Genomic DNA, 20652 nt, shown 5'->3' with positions numbered 1-20652 from the left:
CTTTTGCATCAATTTCCTTCTGATTCATTCAAACATGGAGATTATTGGTAGCTCTCTAGCTTCTAGAGTGTAAGAATTGAATAACTCACTCAAATTGTTCACAAAGGATGTCACACTTGCTCCTTGGAGAAAAATGTGACCTTGCCCACAAAACAGGGTCAGTCTCCCTCAACCACTCCACAGCTGTCTTCCTATTTCCAGTCTTAGGATCAGCTTCTTTAATCTTCTTCATCCAATAATTGAATTCATGCATATTTCCAGTTGATGCAGCTTTCCAGAACAGGTATTTCAACACACAACCATTGTATTTTGTCTTGAAGTTACTATACATATGTCTCATGCAGTATCTATGATCTGCAGTAGGGTATAACTCTGCAAATGTTTCAACCAACCCCTTTTGTCTATCTGATATAAATGTCCACACCATCTCCTCAACACTCCCACTATCACTTATCAATTCCTCAAGAAACCAAGACCAAGAGGCTTTACATTCTATCTCAACCAAAGCCACTGCAATTGGATACATGTTGTCATTTCCATCGCTCCCAATAGCACTAAGTAACTGCCCTCCAAAAATTCCTTTCAAATGACAACCATCTAGTCCTATTATTGGTCTACACCCTGCTAGAAATCCATCTTTCTGTGCACCAAGTCTGAAATACATTCTTTCAAATATAAGCTCTGTCTTTTTAGGATTAGTTGTTATTGAAATGTGTGAGGTTGGATTTTTCCTAATAACTGTAGCTGCATAATCTCTAATCCTGTGATATTGCTCTGCCAAATCCCCTGCAATTATTTCCATTGCCTTTCTCTTTGCTATATATATTTGAAATCTACTTGCATCCACCATTATCTCTCTTCTAATTTTTTCTTGAAAGAGGCTATGTTAATGGAAGGGTCATCTCTCACCTCATCTACAAAACTTCTTCTCTAAATACTTAGAATTGGCTTGTTTTTTGTTGTAATGCCTCCTACATGTGTGTTTCCCCTCTAGAGTTTTGATCTGAAAGGTTGTGGTTCCCCTAAATAGAGAGGCATGTATTCTCCAAGTACACCTATGCCTACAAACAGCAGTGATCCTAACACTCTCATTTCTGATGTACCTTATATCATAACCATGCACCACATTAAACTCCCTCAAATACTCTCTGAAAACTTGGAGACTGGAAAATTTCATTCTAACTACAAGTTTGGGATCCTTTATCATCACTTCTTTGTATTTTGGGTATCCAACATCATCTGCCTCATCTGATGACCCTTTCAGACTAGTTAATTTATCATCATCATCATCATCAACATCTGAATACCAACCAACATCATCTAGTAGATTGACTTTAGGCGGTGGTCTTTCAATTCTTCTATGTGAGGTTTCATAAAAAATGTCGTCATTTGGACCTTTTAGGTTTTCATACAACCAACTTTGGTCATCACTTTCCTCTGCACTATCCTCAGAAGTTTCAGTATCACTATATTCTTCACTAACTATATAGTCAAGTCCTCATAATCATCACTATCAGTTCTCTTTTCATCAGCCAAAAATCCAGTCTCACTCTGTGCACTGTCACTCTCATCAGCCTCATTACCTTCTATAAACTCAGTATCAGTAGTATGCTGCAACCCCTCCTCATGTTGTGTATCATTACCCTCATGCTCCCTTCCTATTTGACTCTCCCTAGCCTGATTCAGACTTGATTTCTCACTATCCTCACATTCCTTACCCACATCCTCACTTTCAGCTACCTCTGCACTACTATTTGAGTCATTTCCAATGTCATCAGCTATGATGTCAATATCAGACAAGTTTATATCAATAATGTCTGTGTCACCACCACATATGGCATTACCACCCTGTTTTGTGTCACCACCACCTATGGCATTACCACCCTGTTCTGCATCATTGGGATCCGAGAACAACTCACCATTAGATGATAAAACCATAATAGGATCTACACCCTTTTCTACATAAACTACTATATAATCCAAACTCTTATAAGCCTCAAGCATTTTCATCACATCAGCATCACTGTAATTTGTTTTCAACCCAACACCTAAACTATAACTAGACCATGTATTCTCACGACCCGCTCCCCGTACCCAAGGGTTAAGCATCGTGATGGTCAGTAACTGAGGTTACCTCCAGCCAATTCTTGAACAAATAAATAAATGCGAGCAGAAGTAATATTTAAGTAAGAGTACCAAAATAATCGCCGGAGCTTCTATTTTTATTACAAAATTTATTGACCAAAAAGGCCGATATTTACATAGAAAAATATCATAAAAGTGCTGTGTGTGTCTATTCCACAACCCGACTTTCTCAAAAGTTATTTTTGAATTGCATTGTTTCCTGAAAATTGGTAAACAGCTATAAGCATATGGCAGAGTGAGAAATATTATACCAAGAGTATAAGGGACACAAAATAACCATGGATAGTTATGTATCTAAAATATTTAAGATAACTTAGTCTGAACAAATAATCATTTAAGTAACAAAATTGAGATTATGTAAATAAATAACCATAACCACGGTACCGAACAGAACAGAATAGAGGTCACAGGAGTGATAGTCAGAACAGAGATACGGATTCAAGAGGTGGCTCGTACGAATAATAGAGGTGGCTCCCACAATAGTGTAGCCCTTATCTCCATACAGCACTTTGCTCTGCACAGAACAAAGCTCAATAGATCCATGACAATAGAGGGCAACAAAGTGACCAAACAGAGGCCAATGGTTATTTAAGTCCCCCAAAGCGTGAGACTCCCATGGTGGTACTTACAAAACATAATTATTTATAAGGTCATTGTCAAATATTCTTTAAAATATAAACAAACATATCCATGAGTTTCATTTTAACAAATAGAGTTCAGAAATTAATCCGCGTAACTGAAATATTTATAAAACATAACTTGTATTAATATAACTAATAAAATAAAATTTGTATAAAATAAATTATGGTAAGTCAAAACATACGTAAAATATATTATGGTAACTCAAGGTATAATATAACTCACCTTAAAAATAGTACCTTACTATTTCTTTTCACTACCAAAGACTCTTCCGACTTCTATTATTTTTTTCTTCCTTTTCTTCATTTCTTTCCCTTCTCCTTCCTCTCTTTTTCCTTTTTTTTTTTCTTTCTCCCTTCTTTTCCTTTCTCTCCGCCCAGTTGATCACCTCCTCCCTATTTATAGGGAGGTAAGAACGTGGCCCGCATAGATTCCTTAGATTTGATTCATAAATTATATAGATTCATACTTATTTTTAATAAATATTTAAGATAATTACACTTTGGCCTAATTTTCTAATATAACTATATAAATAAATTAATCCCTAATTGAATTACATTCTATCGTATACCAACAGAAAATTAATTATTTATTTTACTACCACACCCATTATTATTATTATTATTATTATTTATTTATTTATTTATTTATTTACTCTTACTTTTATATTTATTTATTTACTATCTTTAACTTTTATTTGGCCCCAAATAATAATCCCTAATTTAATTACACTTTATCTCATACACCCGTAACATTTAATATTTTATTTTACTCTTACGGAGTATTTAATTAAACATTTAGGGTTTTAATACTAATATAAAATTTAACAAACAACTTAAATTTTCAGATTGTTACATGTATAGTACATATCTATGTTTGCTCCTTTTCCACCAATCAGGTCATAATAAAGGTCTTTTAACTCAAACATGGACATTTTGTCAAGGTCACAGTTAATTATTTTATTCACCCTACCACCATCATAAACAAAATGTGGATGAAAGACAAAAATGGCCCTCATGGTGCATTTGAACAGTTATGAATTTGTCTGACATTTTCAGCATTCACTCCTAAAGTAGAAAATACTTTCATCAATTCATTTTGGGCTTACAACCCTAAACCCTAAACAAAGATATAGTCATGCATGTAACCAACATAAACTAAAATAATAAATAATCCCTAATCCTCAAACAGATCACACAAAATAGAAACATAATATTAAAGCATAAAGTCATACAATACAAATGCCTACAGTATATGACAAGCATAAACTAATAGAATTAAAAAACCTATTCTTCAAGCATAAAGTTAAAAGTTAATTGAAGAAGGAAACAAACAAAGTAATACACTGAGGATTAGGGATAAACTTCACCTTTTCAGTGCATACCCCACACAAAACACAATGACAATAAACAAACAAAGTAATACAGTGACATTATTCACTGCAAATAAACAAATAACCATAGGGGACCACAGTATATGAACAACTTCAAATATACAAAACCACCATAGCAATAGGCTATGAACAATTGCATCAAGCACAGTGTCCATGACAAAAAGTTAACCACTAATTATACGAAAAAGAGAGGCACATAAACCCTAATATACAAAACATACGGGGCCACAATATACAGCAACAAAAAGTACATCAACTAATATTATATATATATATATATATATCAGCAAATTGAACCAAATGAAATACAAAATAAAAAGTAATGATCGAAAAAATACCTTACAACTTATTCTTCGTGAACTTTTGGGTTCCGTTTGCTTGGTAAATCTCCAAATCAGTGACAATCGAACAATCGAAACCTTACTTTCTCAAATCTATACACTATTTCGTTCGATTGAAACCCTAATTTGTTCAATTGAACAACCCTAATTTGTTGAATCATTCAATTGAATAACCCTAGTTCTCTTCACTTTCCTCTTCTCAGATGTACAACTGTTGGAAGTGAAAATGGTAAGCAAGATTAGATATATATATATATATATAAGGGCAAATTGGTCTTTTTATGTCTGCTATTAACGGTGTTAACTATGCACATTACTCCATCAACCACAGGGGGGTTATGTGGTGATATTCGAAAGTCGGGGGAGGTAATCTGCACATGGCCTAAACCATTAGGGGGTAAAGTGAAGTTTGCCCTACTTATTTTTCAAACGTAAACATTATTACCTTTGAAGATTTAAAGTTTAAGAATATTAAAATCAATTAGTACTGAAGATTTGCATACCATGGATGACACTGAAATGGTTGGTTCTGATATAAACATTGAAATGTTGATTTGAACATTGAAAAGATTAGGGAGTGTTTGATAATATGATTAAAATTGAATTGATTAAGTCAAAATCAATTAAGCATGTTTGATAACTACAATTGATAGCATTTAAAAATTTAAGTCTCTCTTAAAATGTAAGCTAAAATTTAAGTAAATTTTAAATCATATCAAACTTACTTTTCTGACTGAATTTATAAAAACGAAACATAAGCATTCATTTATAATATTATAAACTCACTACCACCACTACCACCATCACCATCACCGTTACCATTACCACCACCATCATTAGCCGCCACCACTACCACCACCACCACCATGTCATCACCACTGCTACTACCACCACTACCACTACCACCACCATCACCATCATGCCATCACCACCACCGCTACCGCTACCGCTATCACTACTACTACCACCACCGCTACCGCTATCACTACCAATACCACCACCACCACCACCGATAACACTACCAACACCGCCACCACTATCACCACCACCACCATAACCATCACATGATCACCCCCACCCCCACCATCACAATATAAAAATTAATACATATCATATGTAAATAATAAGTTTCAAATTTAACCTTCTACATATCAAATAATTTATTTTTAATTCTATACTCAAATTTTTATCAAACAGTTTTTCAATTAAAAAAATTTAGCATTCAGTTTTTAATATTTAATTTTCAATCTTCAATTTTTAGCTTTATCAAACACTATCTTACTTTTTAACTTGATTTTTTGGTTTTTTATTTATTTTGTTCGTATGTTAGGAATATTAGTTTGTTCGTCTCATATAACCAAAGTTAAACTTTTATACAATGTTTGATTATTTATATTTGAACAAAATAATTTTGTTCAAATTATTAAGATTGACTAAATATTAAATGTTCATACATAAAAAATTAAACATTTTAAGTTAGTTCGGTTAAAATAAACTAAACTTTTATTCATTGCTCAGATATAAATTTTTAAACACATTAGGGCTCCGTTTGGTTTAGTTTTGGAATTATAATTTGAGTGTGGAGTTGTGATTTAAGTGTAGAATTGTAAGTTGAGTTTTGAAAAGAGAAAATTTGTTTTATTATGAGTTTTGAAAAGAGTTTTTGAATTTTCAAAAAAGTTGAGTTTTGAAAAGAGTTTTGAGTTGCATTTTGAGTTTTGAGTTTTGAGTTTTTGAATTTTTTGGATTTATCTTTTTAAAATATTTAAAAAATGTTTAAGAAAATTTTATTTTTTTATTTTAAATATTTTATTTTTTTTGTAAATATTTTAATATTTTAAACTCAAAACACAACTCCACACTCAAATCGTAACTAAATACATAATTCAAAACTCAATTCAAAAACTATTTTTAAAACTCATAACCAAACACATAACTCGAAACTCCATACTACTTTTAAAACTCTACACTCAAATCATAACCAAACACATAATAAAAAAATTAAAATATTTAAAAATATATTTATAAAATAAAATAAAATATTTAAAATAAAAAATATTAAAAATAAAATTTAAATATTTAAAATAAAATAATAATTTTTTTAATATTTAAAAATTTTGAAAAAATACAGCACATAAATGTATGAAATATAGTGCACATTAAAATAAATATTTAAAATATAAAATATTTACCCTAAAAAAATAAAATTAAGAAAAATTTAAATATTTAAAAAAAAATCCAAGAAATTTTAGAATACAACTCAAAACTCAAAATATAACTCAAAACTCTTTTCAAAACTCATAACCAAACAAGTTTTCTCTTTTAAAAACTCAATTCAAAACTTGTAACTCAAAACACGACTCCACATTCAAATCATGATTCTAAAATTAATTTTAAAAAATAAAATAAAATAATATTTTTTTTGAATTTTTTCTTTTAAAATAAAGGTTTGAAAAGAGTTTAGTTTTGAATTTTGAAAAGAGTTTTAATAATAATTTTTGAATTGAGTTTTGAGAAGTCTTGAGTTGTGTTTTTTATTATGAGTTTTGAAAAGAATTTTGAAATTTTTTTTATTGGAATTGTGATTCCAAAAGAGAACCAAACATCGCCTAAGTTTGTCAAACTTTGTATTTATGAACATGATTAATTTGATAAATTTGAATCGACGACGAAAAATGTGAGTTCAAGAACGACAATAAAGATCAATATTGGCAAAAATAGAGGCTGAATGAAACACTTAGCTAGTGATCTAAAACGACGAGACAACGACACGAGACACGACGAAAGTTCAACACTAACTATGGAGGTCAACATTGGCAAAGATGGAGACCGAATACAATCTCCGCCGGCGATGGAGATCAAGACGGATGAAGATGGTCTCTGTTGTTATCTGTTTTGAAGATTGTGGGAGTTTTTGTTGTGTGTAGTAGTGAAGATGAAGAGTTTTAGGTGTGTGTAATAGTGTGTATTCAAATAGTTAATGGTGTGTTAATATAAGGTTAGTAATGAAAAGTTAAAGTGTGAACTAACATATTTTTAAACTCTAAAAATTATTTTGTATGTATACTAAGTAATGGAATATACCGACATATTAGTGGTGTGTAAATATAATCACCCTAAAAAAAAAAAGTTCCAACAACATCTATTTATTTATTTATCTTTTCATTAACTTTGAACGAAAATTTAGTTTGGTATGAAACATGCTAATCATCACTCCCCTTTTTTTTTCTTTTTTTTTTTCTTCACAAAGTATTTTTGAAAAAAAAATCTAAATTTGTCATAAAAACTTGTTGGATAAATTACAAATACATCTCCTGAATTTTGATTAAAATACGAATCGTTCCCTGTAATTTTGAAAATTACATTCTACCCCCTGAGGTTTCTAATTTCATAACAAATCGTCCATTTTATAAATAAATCATCAAGTCAATTAACAATTTTTAATGATGTTAAAAATATGTTTCAATTAATAATTAGGTAATTTAATTATTGTATACGAGAGCAATTAGGAATTTTATTTTTTTAGTTAATTCTGTTAAATAAAAAATTCTAATATGGGGGTATTTATAATTTTTCAAACTAAAAGGGACAATCTTTATTTTAAGCAAACCTTAGGGAGTGTATTTATAATTTACCCAAGCTTGTTTTAGAGTAATTTTCTTTCCACACACCAAAACATCTCACTCCACATCCTCTCTCAATACACACACCAACTAATTTCGAATTTTGTAATTTTACTTAATACACAACCCTTTTTGCCAAAAATATCCCTCTCTTTAACATTGAAACCCTAAACCAACACCCATTGTAAGTATTGTTTCTTCTCTCCTACTTCGATCTTGAAAAGAATTTTCATTCGTTTAAAAAAAAAAAAATTGTTACATTGAGGCACTGTAAATGGCATGTCGGTTAGAGCTATGGTTTAATTATGGATTTATAAGTTATTAAATTTTTTTGTTATATATTCATCATAATTTTTTTTTTTGTGTTTGTTTTTGATTTTTGGGTTAAATCTGGTTGATATTTGAAATACACAGCCATTGATAGACCTATTACAGAGTTTAATTAATCATATTTCACTTATGTTTTTGGATCTGTGGTTCATCTGTTTTAATTACCATGTATTATCCATCTATTTGTAAATGAATTTTTTTGTAAATATTCTACAAGATTAAATTTGTTCAAATCTATTCACCCAAAAAAAAATTGTTCAAATCAACATGCATTGTTTCCTATCAATGAACCTAGCCAAACGCAATCTAAATCCTCAGGGGATGGCGGTTTTGCGGCAAAAAAGTTATAGTGGAGTTGATGGCGGCGGCGACGACAATAGCGGTGGGTGGGAGCTAGGGTTAAGGTTAAGAAATTGGGTTTTGGTGAAGAAGATAATGACACTTTAGTAATTTTATTTTAGGAAAAAATTGTAATAAAAAAATAAATCATTAAAAGTGTGTGCATAGAGGTAGGTATGTGTGTATGTAACGTCCCCAAAATATAATACAAATAAACTAACTCATAAGAGGAGTGAATCAAAAGACTTGACATACATTCATTAATCAGAGTTCGAATTACAAAAGTTATTACATACGTTATACATTCATAAATGTTTATCCTGAATTTACAACATGTAATATTGGTAAACAACAACAAAATGAATGCCCTATGGACTTACATCTTTCCAAGACACTTCTTGGTTACAATAAAAGGGAGTTTTAAGCGCCATAAATGTAAAGCCCTCGGCTTAAATTGAACATTTAAATACAAACACAAAAAAAATAACAAAACAGAGTTTCTAGCTTCTGAGTCCTCCCAAGCTACGTCCTTGGAGGAGGTATGTCGCCGGTACCTGAAAATGGTTTCCCGAGTATGGTAAGCCAAAGCCTAGTAGAAACATTCTAACACAAGCTATGATCTTTAACTAAGATATAGGTGTCAAGTGTATATTCAATACTCATGATAAATGCACATTCTTCACTTGATCACACAATACTTATGTTTACATCTCAATCCATTTCCATCTATTCATTTCAAGCTCGTTCAATTCTTTTCAATTCATAGACCAAGTTTATAGTTTTCCCGAATAACTCAACTGAGACTATAACTCAGTGATTCTTAATTCATACAATCATCATGTAAACACTTCAATCTTGCTATTTTACGAAAATTTCGTCCGCGGGATCGACACCCATGTATTTATAAGATTTCGGGACTTTCACCCTGGACACTTCAGCTAACTTAATTTTCAATGGAGTCCATCTCCTATCTCCTCCCAAAACATGGAGTACATCCCCTTTATCCTCCAAAAACATTATACATATACAATGTATTTAAAGATTTCGTCATATTCAATGACATTCAATTACACATATTCAATGCCTTAATACACCGTCATACTCAATAACACATTAAGAATGATTAGTTTCAATTCACCTAATCCTCATGCAGTTTCTACAACAATTATAGCTATCCTCTACCGATAGCCGAAAACAGATATTTCTACACAGATATACAATCATTGTAATAGATAGTTCATGTAATTTTTCCTAGGTGAGTGATTTAACAAATCTAACTACACTATTCATTCGCACATCCTCCCAATTTTACATTTTTCATACCAATTTCATTATTTATACAAAGTAATTAATTCAACATATTTAGGGCAATTTCCCACTTTTTCCAAATATTGCCCAAAAGCCACAATCAACAATTTCTAACACAATAAGCACTCATAATCAAACCCCATGGTCAATTATAATAATACATAGGTAACCCCTCTTTTACATCACACCCAAACCCTAGGTTTGTGTTCAAAATACTCCCAATGTTCACCATTAACACATAACGACGACTAACTGAGTTAAAGAGCATAACAATGTGTAGAATATCCCTACATCAAAGAGAAAAGATGAGCTAAGCAAGAGAGAAGCCTCAAAGATGATGAAATCCAACTTCAATCGGTTCAAAATGATGATCTTGAGGAGCTCTACCTTTTAAATGAAGGCACAAGGGTGGATAGATCACCAGATTTAGGTGAAAATCTAGAGAGAGAGGATATTTGAGAGAGAGAGGGTCTCACTTTAGGGTTTTAAGAAGATTAGATCTGAAAAAGTGATGTAAAAATGCTTTTCGTGATTTGATATATGCGCAGTCCGCTCGAGCGGAGAGTTTGACACTCGAGCGTCAAACACAACATTTTGTTCCACTCGAGCATAAAATACACACATCCAGTAGTTATGCAGACACAGTTAACCCGCTCGAGCATGAAAAACACTCCTCTAGTACTTTTGCAGATGCGTCAAGTACTGAGAGTTTGCAACTCCCGCTTGAGTGCAAGAAGACCCGTTCGAACGGAGGACCAAAATTCTGGGCAACTATGTTTGGAAAAAACATGCAACCAACCTGTTCCAAACTCAATCACAACAACCCAAAGGCTAATTTCAAGAGATACAAAGGAGAAAAGAGGTAAACAACAATATGGAAATATTAAACCCGAGTCTGAAATACAACAACTAACGGGTTAAAACCGGGATCGCTATAGTGTAGAAATAGAATTACCCCTTGTTTTATTCATTTTTTATGAAATAGAGTTGTTAATTATTGTAATTAGTCTCACTCTAGTTTGATTGTTAACATTGTTTCTGAAAACTAGTTACATTTGAATAGGTGTGTAAATTTTGCCCGGCCAGGCCTAGCCCATGTTAGGCCTGACCCATGTTAGGCCTGACCCATGTTAGGCCTTGCGAGCTCTAGCCAAAATTCGACTCAGCTCTGCTCACGGGCCAGAAAATTAGGCCTAGGCCTAGGGGGTATTCGGGTCTTGGGCAGGCTGGTGGGCCTGAGCCTAAGCCTGGGCCTGGGCTCAAGGCGGGCTTGGGTGGGCCTAAACAAGTTTTTTTTTTTTTAATTTTTTCTACCAAAATTTTATTATTTTTCACTAAAAAAACACACTGGGCCTCGGCACGGGCCCACGAGCCGAGTTTCAAATGATGGCCCAAGCACTGGCCCAGGGTCTCGAGTTGGGCTAGGCTCGGGCCTGAGCCCAAACGGGCTTAAACGGGCCGGGTCCACCCCGGGCCACAGGTTGGCTTCGGGCCGCCCACGAGCCGTAGGCTATTTTTACACTCCTACATTTGAATAATTTTGAGACTTTTTAAACAATTTAGGTGAATGAACAAATAAAATAAGGATGGGATAATTACAAATAAATAAATAAATTAGAATTTGACACTTATAACAAAATAAATAATAAATTTTAAACTTTGTTTAATATTTTGATTTGTTTTTAATTTAATTTATTTATTTATTTATTTTTGTTATGTAAAATTAAAGGAAAAAACATATTTTAATCATTAAACTCAATGTAAGTGTATATAAAATATCTAAAATATTCTTTTTTATTGAGTCTAATAATTAAAATATATTTTTTTGTTGGTTTTACTTAGCAAAAATAGATAAATAATTTAGATTGAAAATAAATCAAAAAATTCAAATTTAAATTATTAAAATAAAAAATTTAAAGTTTATTTTATCACAAGGGTTAAATCCTGTGATTTTTTTGTTGTTGTTGTAATTTCCCCAATAAAAACTAATGTGTACTGCATATTTTTATACATTTATACATGTGAAAAATAGAAAAATAACAAGCTAAAAAAAAATTACACATTAGTTGGTACTTCTTAAAATAATTATAATTTTATAAAAAAAATTAATATTTTAATTATTAAAATTTACAAACTTTATCACCCATTTCAAATCACTGAATTGTTATTTGGGAGGATTACATATATAAGGGATTGTTTAGGGTGATTTACTTTAAATCATTGTTTTATTTTATTCGGATTATATCAGCTCTTTATTACATTGTATAATTTTTTATCAAAGGTCAAAAAATATATTTATTTAGATGTGGTCATTAGAAAAAATATTTTAAAAAATAATAAATATTATTAATTATAAATTATAAATTTTTTCAAATAATTTTTAGAATGGTAATTTCTCCTTGTTATTTTATTTCCCCAGTCAAAGGCTAGCATTTTTTTAAACACTAATATTTAATATTTTTATATTTTTTATTAAATAAAAATCATAATTTTATTTATTTTAGGGATATTTACCAATAAATCCCATCCCACAAATAGTTGCACCATTTGGTCCCAACTTTGTGTTTGTTGCTCTGATTGGTCCTATCAGTGAGGGAATATAGTCCTGTTGATCCTTTTTTCCTTCTTTGCTAATATGTATTGGTCATTTATACCCTTTTTTACGTGATTTTTTTTTTGTTTTGTTTTGTTTTTGTTTTTTGGTGGGTTTTCTTCTGTATATGGAAGTACAATATGTTCCTTCTCATTGTGTTAGGGTTTTTCTGGCTGATGTGACGGCGTGTTGTGCTCATTTGTGTGTTTGTGGACAGACGGTGGTTCCAGTTCCGCCGACAGAAGTCCTCTTGTGTTGTAGGTATTGTTCTGTTTCGTGTTGATTTCTTTTTCCGTGTTGCAGGTATTGTTCTGTTTAGTAGGTTCGTCTTAATGTGTAACTTATACGATTTTATACACCCAATATGTTTTTGGGTAAGGCACGGGGTGTGGGTGGGTTGTTCACACATTCGTATGCAACAGTCCACGGGGTGTGGCAGGGTTTTTGCGATGCATTCACTGTAATCTGAAACACTCAACAGTAGTGCTCATGTGTTGAAGATATTGTTCTGTTTCGTATTGATCCCTTTTTCGTGTGCGTTGTGTGTATAGCTTAATCGTTGTGTGTTGCTGTGCCATATAATGTTTATAATATCGTTGTTTCCCATTCGTATGGGCCTGTGCATATTGCTGATTTGATGTGCATTTGACACACATGGCTGGGCTTTAATCTGAAACACTCTGTTACATTGTTTGCATATTGTAGGCATGGACGCTCATGTTATGTTGGTGTGTTGTTACCGTGATACGAACGCCGCCATGAAGTTACAATTTCCATTTCGGTTTGATGATTTGGTTAATTCTGTCCATCAAAATTTTGATGGCCTCATAGATGATGATGTGTGTTTATTTTTCAAGATTCCGGGATACAACAATTTCAAATTACAAAATGATATCGATATGAAAAACATGGTATCCCTTGCACGGTCTTTCCGTTTAGGACATATTGACGTCGTTGTTAAAACTCGACGCATGCAAAGTTCAAACGGTTTTGGTGACGTAAATCGGAAATCATGTGATGTTACATTCAGTACACCGAGGGAAGGATATGAGTTGGACGATGACGATGAGCAAGATGATTTACTCCCCAATTTTTGTCCTCATGTTGAAAAAGTTTACATGTCCGCTCAATGGGCTAATGGTATCACACATGTGGATCAAAGTTTTGAAGGCGGGGCTGCTGAATTCCGTAATGTTCTTCGTAAGTATGCAGTTGAATATGGATTCCGGTTCAAGTATCTGAAGAACGACTCTGTTCGGATTATAGCCGCCTGCACGATGAGGGAATCAAAAGGATGTCTTTGGTCTATACATGCAAGAGTCCTTCATGCTGATGAGTTTTTTTACATTCGTAAGTGGAACGCAAAGTACATTTGCAGTGTTACCGTTTGGACACCAAAAAACCCGAGGGCAGGGTCTGATTTAGTGTCCGATGTTATCTCTGAACGAGTACGTGACAAACCGCTCACACGGCCATCCAATGTTGTTTATGACTTGAAAAAGATTATGGATTAGAGATAAGATACCGAGTAGCATGGTTGGGAGTTGAGAAAGCAAGGGGCGAGATGTTTGGTGCACATTCCATTTCGTTTGATCAATTACGATGGTATAGTAATGCTGTTATGGAAAACAATCCGGGCAGTTACATTAACATTGATTACGATGACCAAAATCACCGGTTTGTACGATATTTTATATCATTCAAAGCATGCATCGATGGGTTCAATCATTGTCGCCCTTTACTATTCCTCGACGGTACCTTTTTGAAGGGGAAATTCAAAGGCAACTTGCTAGCTGCTACTGCAAAGGATGGCAATCAAAGTTATGTTCATTCGTAGCACACACACTGTTGTTGGCATATTTGTTTTTTTTTAAAATAAAAAACTCTATGATGTTTGCGTCATACCCATCTGCTGAACCCACTATTAATTATGCACACAGGTTTATTCCCATTGGCAATTGCAATTGTCGGCTCGGAGAACACAACTAATTGGGCTTGGTTTTTGGAACACCTTGCGAACGTGGTCAAGATGGACAGAACGATCACATTTATTTCAGACCGACACACAGGACTTCTAGAATCTATTCCGATCATATTTCCATTTGCCCACCATGCTTTCTGCTTGCAACATTTGCAACGAAACTTGCAAGACAAGATGCGATACACTAACAAGATGCACCGTGTCGGATTACTAAGTAAATTTCGTGCATGAGCTTACGCACTGACCGTAACAGCGTTCAACTCCAACTTAGAAAGCTTTAAGGCATCGGGCCGACAATTGGCAACGGCTTTTCTGAAAGATTTACCTCCGGCGTATTGGGCAAATGCCTACTTTCGGTACGCACCCGAGCATGAATATATTCCACCAAATTAGTTTCGTACATTGTTCTGCTTAATGCAGTTATCCTTCATACTTACATAGAACTATTTATTACATGTTTTCATCTTTGTGTCTGTAGAGGTGACCGGTATGGCGAGATGTGTTCCAACGCCGCTGAGTCATTCAACTTATGGATTCGTGAGGCACGACACTTCCCAATTACAAAGATGGTTGACAGCATTAGAACAAAAATTATGGACCAAATGTCAAAACGCCGACACAAGGCAGCCGCGTGGCCTGGAATTCTTTGTCCCAAAATCGAGTCTCGATTGGTAAAAGCTTACAACAAAGGCAGGGCGTGGCTTGTAAGCCAATCAAATGACGATGTGTACGAGGTCCATTCATACCCATCAATATTTGTGGATGTTGGCAGGCAGACGTATTCGTGCTTTCAGTGGCAGATTAAACGAATTCCATATACACACGCGATGGTTGCAATCCGTAACAGCGGACAAGATCTGTATGACTTAGTTGAACCGTATTACAATGTGCCCGAATATCGTTCCACATACGCATCAAACATAACCCCAATACCAACTGTTGACAAACCTCCGTTCAACACCGAAGATTTCATCATACACCCACCAGTAGTGAAGCGACCACCTGAAAGGCCAAAGAAAAAACGAATTTTGTCTCAGGGTGAAGAAACACAGAAAATTCGATGCGGACGTTGTCAACGCCTGGGGCAACACAACAGGAAGACATGTAAAGAACCAATTTAGCCGTCACTGCATGCAAAATTTATGGTTACTGTTTTCATTCATAAGTTTGTCATTGTGATTTTCCCTAAGTAAATAAGTGTGTATGAACACTCCGAACATACCATACTATTATCGTTGCTGTTATTACATATTAGTATCGCTTTCATTATATCGTCGTCTTCATTATGTAAGCCTAATTTGGATCCTATCCCTTATTAAACGTTTTCGTTATTAAATAAGTGTTATGTATCGTATTTTCTTTTATAATAATTTTGTTACATCGATGGCATTGAATTGAATTGTGGTCCCGTTCAACCCACTTTTTATTGAATTGTTGTCTCATTCAACCCACTTTTCCCAGAAAAAATGTTATGTTAACAACGTCACACTTGCATCATTACACACATTCACCAAATCACCCTATACATCGAACAACAACACCACATTAATACTGAAATTGTGCTCCTTTTGCTCCTAATAACTATTCAAAACACACACTCAGATACGCACCCTATACGTGAAACATAAACATTTACCTAACCACCCTATACGGGAGGGACAACACCAACCCGCAAATTATTTGTTTACACACACAAAGATGATGTTCAACATATCAAACCACATCACTATGCACCATACAAACCCACTGTCAACACCATATTCACCAAATCACCATATACGTCGAACAACAACACCACATTAATACTGAAATTGTGCTCCATTTGCTCCTAACAACTATTCAAAACACACACTCAGATAACCACCCTGCACGTGAAACATAAACATTTACCTAACCACCCTATACGGGGAACAACACCAACCCACAAATTTTTTGTTTCCACACACAACGATGATGTTCAACATATCAAACCACATCACTATGCACCATACAAACCCACTGTCAAACATTCTCACCAGCCAATAACATGTTATACCAACTCCATATAAACACATTGCCCATGCATATATCACAAGTCACAACAAAAACCACAACATATTTAAAGAAACCCCACATCATATTTATTACGAAATTTATACTGTTAACGTACGTTCACAACAAATATCACTTGCTAATAAAAAATATATAACTGTACGCTATTGCCTTCCACATGTGCCCCAAAAACCATGGATATCCCACTTGCTAATAAAAAATATATAAAATATATAATTGTACGCTAATGTTTTCATATGTGCTTGAAAGTTAACATTCAGATGGAATGTTTAAGACCCCTGCTAATGTCGTTGACAAATCCTTTTACCATGTTTGCTCTCAACACGATGCCATTGGTACCTTGCAATGATCGCGCTACGTCAACATGGTGTACGTACTACCTCATCACCGCGCAAACAATAACCGCACAATCCAGCCTGCGTTGGGAAAACAAGAAATAAAATTTCAATTAAAATCCGCAATCACTTTCGTATACAACGGACAAACAATACAGTTCGAACTCCAGTTCACTTACGAGTCGGCTTTCTGCTGGGGACAGTCTTCAATAGCCTCGAAGGGATGGTTGAAAGTCTCAGCGATGCTAACCTCATCTATTCCATCTGCTCGTAAGGACCGTTTCATTACAAACGACACACGTTCCTTCTGTCATACACAAAACACCCACCGCAATTACATTCAAAATCGTAATACATCCATGACTTGATGACAACTACAATGAAATGTGTTCTTTACCAGGACAAGTGTTTCATTGTAGTGTGCGTCTGACCTGCCAGACGAACGTTGCCTCATTGAGTTAAAATGTTTCCAACTTCCATTCTCTACGTCGTACACCACCAGTGTCCAGTGTGCGTTGTTGCATATCGAGAAATGAATGTACCGACATTCCTTTGATGCTGCAAAATTCTTCAACACATAACTTTCCATTGTTTGCTTGTTGCTAGATTTGAAAACGCTCTACAAAACAAACATTTAATATCAGTACATAACGCACTGGTCATTGTACAATAATTAAATAATACCTTCCTCACCATGCAAATACTGTTAAAGACGTACAATTTGTCCGCTAAAGCATCACCCGCATAGGCATGTGTCTGCTCTGTCACCAATGTCTCAGCATACGCATCAATCACCTGTATTGAGACACCGAAACATTAAATACGTAAATCAACAACATCAAACATGTACGGCTACACACATTTCACAGAGTCATGTAACACAACACAATGCGTGACACAATAAAGTAATAACACAACTCACATTGCCACATATACTTTCTCCCCGTACAATACTCTTGACGTCCGTAAAATACACAGCCACACCACTTTCACCACCAGTCCACATGACAGCCCTACACATAAAACAAACACATCCTCACAAAAACTCACCAACACACGATACGTATACGGAAATAAATTACGTAAACACCTGCACATACCCGTCCCCATTCCATTCGTAAGCCTTCATTATTTTCTCATTTTCCTCAAAAGTCATCATTTTCCATACCCCAAACCGGTTGTTCAACTCAAACCCATACCATTTATTGGCTGCCACACCAACTGTGTCCACGTCTACAACTGTGTCATTTACAGTGCTTTTTTCCATCCACACACCCTTGCACCTGTGTGTGACTGTTTTCTTTTCGTGCTCCCCAATTACTTGGTAGTCATAATCTTTCAGCCTTAATTCTTTCCTGACTTTGTTCTTCAGGTTATGCACGAACGAGTTTCTTACACCTTCCCCTATATTCGGAAACACTCCCACTTCAAAGTCCATCAAATTCACATCACCCATACTACGTTGTGGCACCAGACTAGAATCAGACATTGTGTGCACAGTAACATTCTCACCACTAACACCAACATTTACACCAACCCGAATAGGCGTAACATCATGAACAACTGTCACATCGAACCCACTACCTCCTTCGCAATGGCTTGCACCAACGTCCCTAAAGTCAGTTGGTGTGTTCTTCCAGTAAGCTTGCGTAACAATGTGTACTTGCTGGTCAGCCAGTTGGTCTTCCAACATCGAAATTGTTTGCTGTAATTCCTTGTTCTCATTTTTAAGTTTTCGTATTTCGTCATCCTTAACCTTCACAACACACTCGAACCCACCGACAATGTTAACGGCTTGCATTTCCATCTTACTCTTCAAACTGACTACTTCATTCTCCAGCTTTGAGATTGTCTCCTCGTTTGCTTTGTTCCGCAATTCCATATCTGCCATAGACTTCAAAGCCTTTTCCAATTCGGTTAAACCAGCCACGTCACTCACTGCATCACGTACCACGCTGTGCACATCTTTTACTTTCACCCCCATGCCATCCACCACCTCATGTGTCACATGTTGAATCCCATCGCCACATCCGATAACCACATCCATCACTCCATCATCACGACGGCCAACTTCTTGCTCGTCTATTGCTAAGATGTCACGTTTATACTCCAACGACCGCATTCTGTCAGTACTTACCTGCCAAACATACAAACAAAACACAAATCAAACAACACAATATTCAAACACCCTCGTCCAATAACAGTTACGACCAAATATTACACATAATTATACAAGTACTACACCTGGAATTTGCTAGGTGTTGATAAATCCAAACCCCGTATCCGGGTAACTAAGGCACCAATGTCCCATTTTATAAATCTTGGGAACATACTCTCCATTTCAGGTTTCACCAGCGTGGAATGTTCACAAATCCAATACTGCGTTCCAAATACAAAATTCTTTAAAACCAACCATTATTTCAACAACATATATATTATAAAACAATTACTAAATTTGCAAACAAAATACAATTTACATACCAGTAAAGCGACAACACACCCAGTGACCTTCTCTGGCGTCTGATGGAAATCCTTGATTGAACCCATCAACATTTGTAGGATTGCACCAGTCCAGTCGTATGAACGTACGGTATTCAGGTCATCGATGTATCGCACAAATGCCCATCTTATCGTCTCCCCAGAATTAGCAAAAAACATCGTCCCACACATATACAGTGTCAACAACTTTGTTGCGTCCTCCTCGTCAACCCTTCTTCGCCCGGCCACGGCTTCTTTGAACAAAGTCTTCACGAGCTTCGATGTCACAGTGTTCAGACTCCTCCGCTGAATGAAATATGATGTCGGCCTTTGACAAGGAGACAAATCAATATGCTTTGTACCACATTGAATCCCAAACAGGAGTCTAACATCACTCCTACAAAGCTTAACAGAATTTCCAGCAATGTTGAATGCGTCACACTGTGCATCATACGTACGTATTATTTTCAAAATCGCCTCGTCATACTTCCTGAATTCATTGTGATTCAGCTTGTTAATACAGATAGCCTCAACCATGATCCAAAATGGAGTCCTCTTCAACTGTTCAAAATGACCAGCCCTCAAAGGAGATGTTGTTACAAGCTTCACGATACCAGCAATGTTTGATTGGAAGTTAATTCTTGTGGGTGTAGTGCGTGATGGCCCACCAGCCGTTTCATTAACTTCTTCACGAGCTTGCTGCTGGTTTGTCTTCGACTGCTTAAACAATATGCGGCCCTGTATGTTAACACCCAGTTTGTTCGGTTTTGTCCCAAATACACCTTCAACACGCTTTCGTTCACACGAACGCGTCCACGGACTTCTGTTATCGTCACCATCTACATTATCACAAAACCAATAACAATCAAAACCTATTATCACAAACATAACTCAAAGAGCTGAAGCAATATAACTCCATGACAACTTCGACCAACAGACAGCTCACAATAGCGAACATAAACCGTTACAAAATCGATTGCTTCGGAACATCACACAAAAAATCACGAGACACACAACCATTCAAACCCACAAATACAACAAAAAAAAAACAAACCTAGACACACCCAACATTGTCAAACACAGAAACCCCCCAAT

The 20652-nt window shown here is 35.0% G+C and overlaps 1 protein-coding gene across 1 annotated transcript; it reads left to right on the top strand.

Moving 5' to 3' along the window:
• The first annotated feature begins 14275 nt into the window (after window positions 1-14275).
• Window positions 14276-15813, top strand: LOC145812885 (uncharacterized). Its single transcript, XM_082908112.1, has 2 exons — window positions 14276-14388; window positions 15171-15813. Exons 1-2 carry the CDS (start codon window positions 14276-14278, stop codon window positions 15811-15813), a joined length of 756 nt encoding a protein of 251 aa, XP_082764238.1.
• The last annotated feature ends 4839 nt before the right edge of the window (window positions 15814-20652 follow it).

The sequence above is a fragment of the Camellia sinensis genome, chromosome 15, assembly GCF_055761805.1.
Source record: "Camellia sinensis isolate YWXY chromosome 15, ASM5576180v1, whole genome shotgun sequence".
Classification (NCBI taxonomy): Eukaryota; Viridiplantae; Streptophyta; class Magnoliopsida; order Ericales; family Theaceae; genus Camellia; species Camellia sinensis.
Note: the sequence above shows the minus strand (reverse complement) of the source record. Positions and strands in the feature narration are given on the sequence as shown.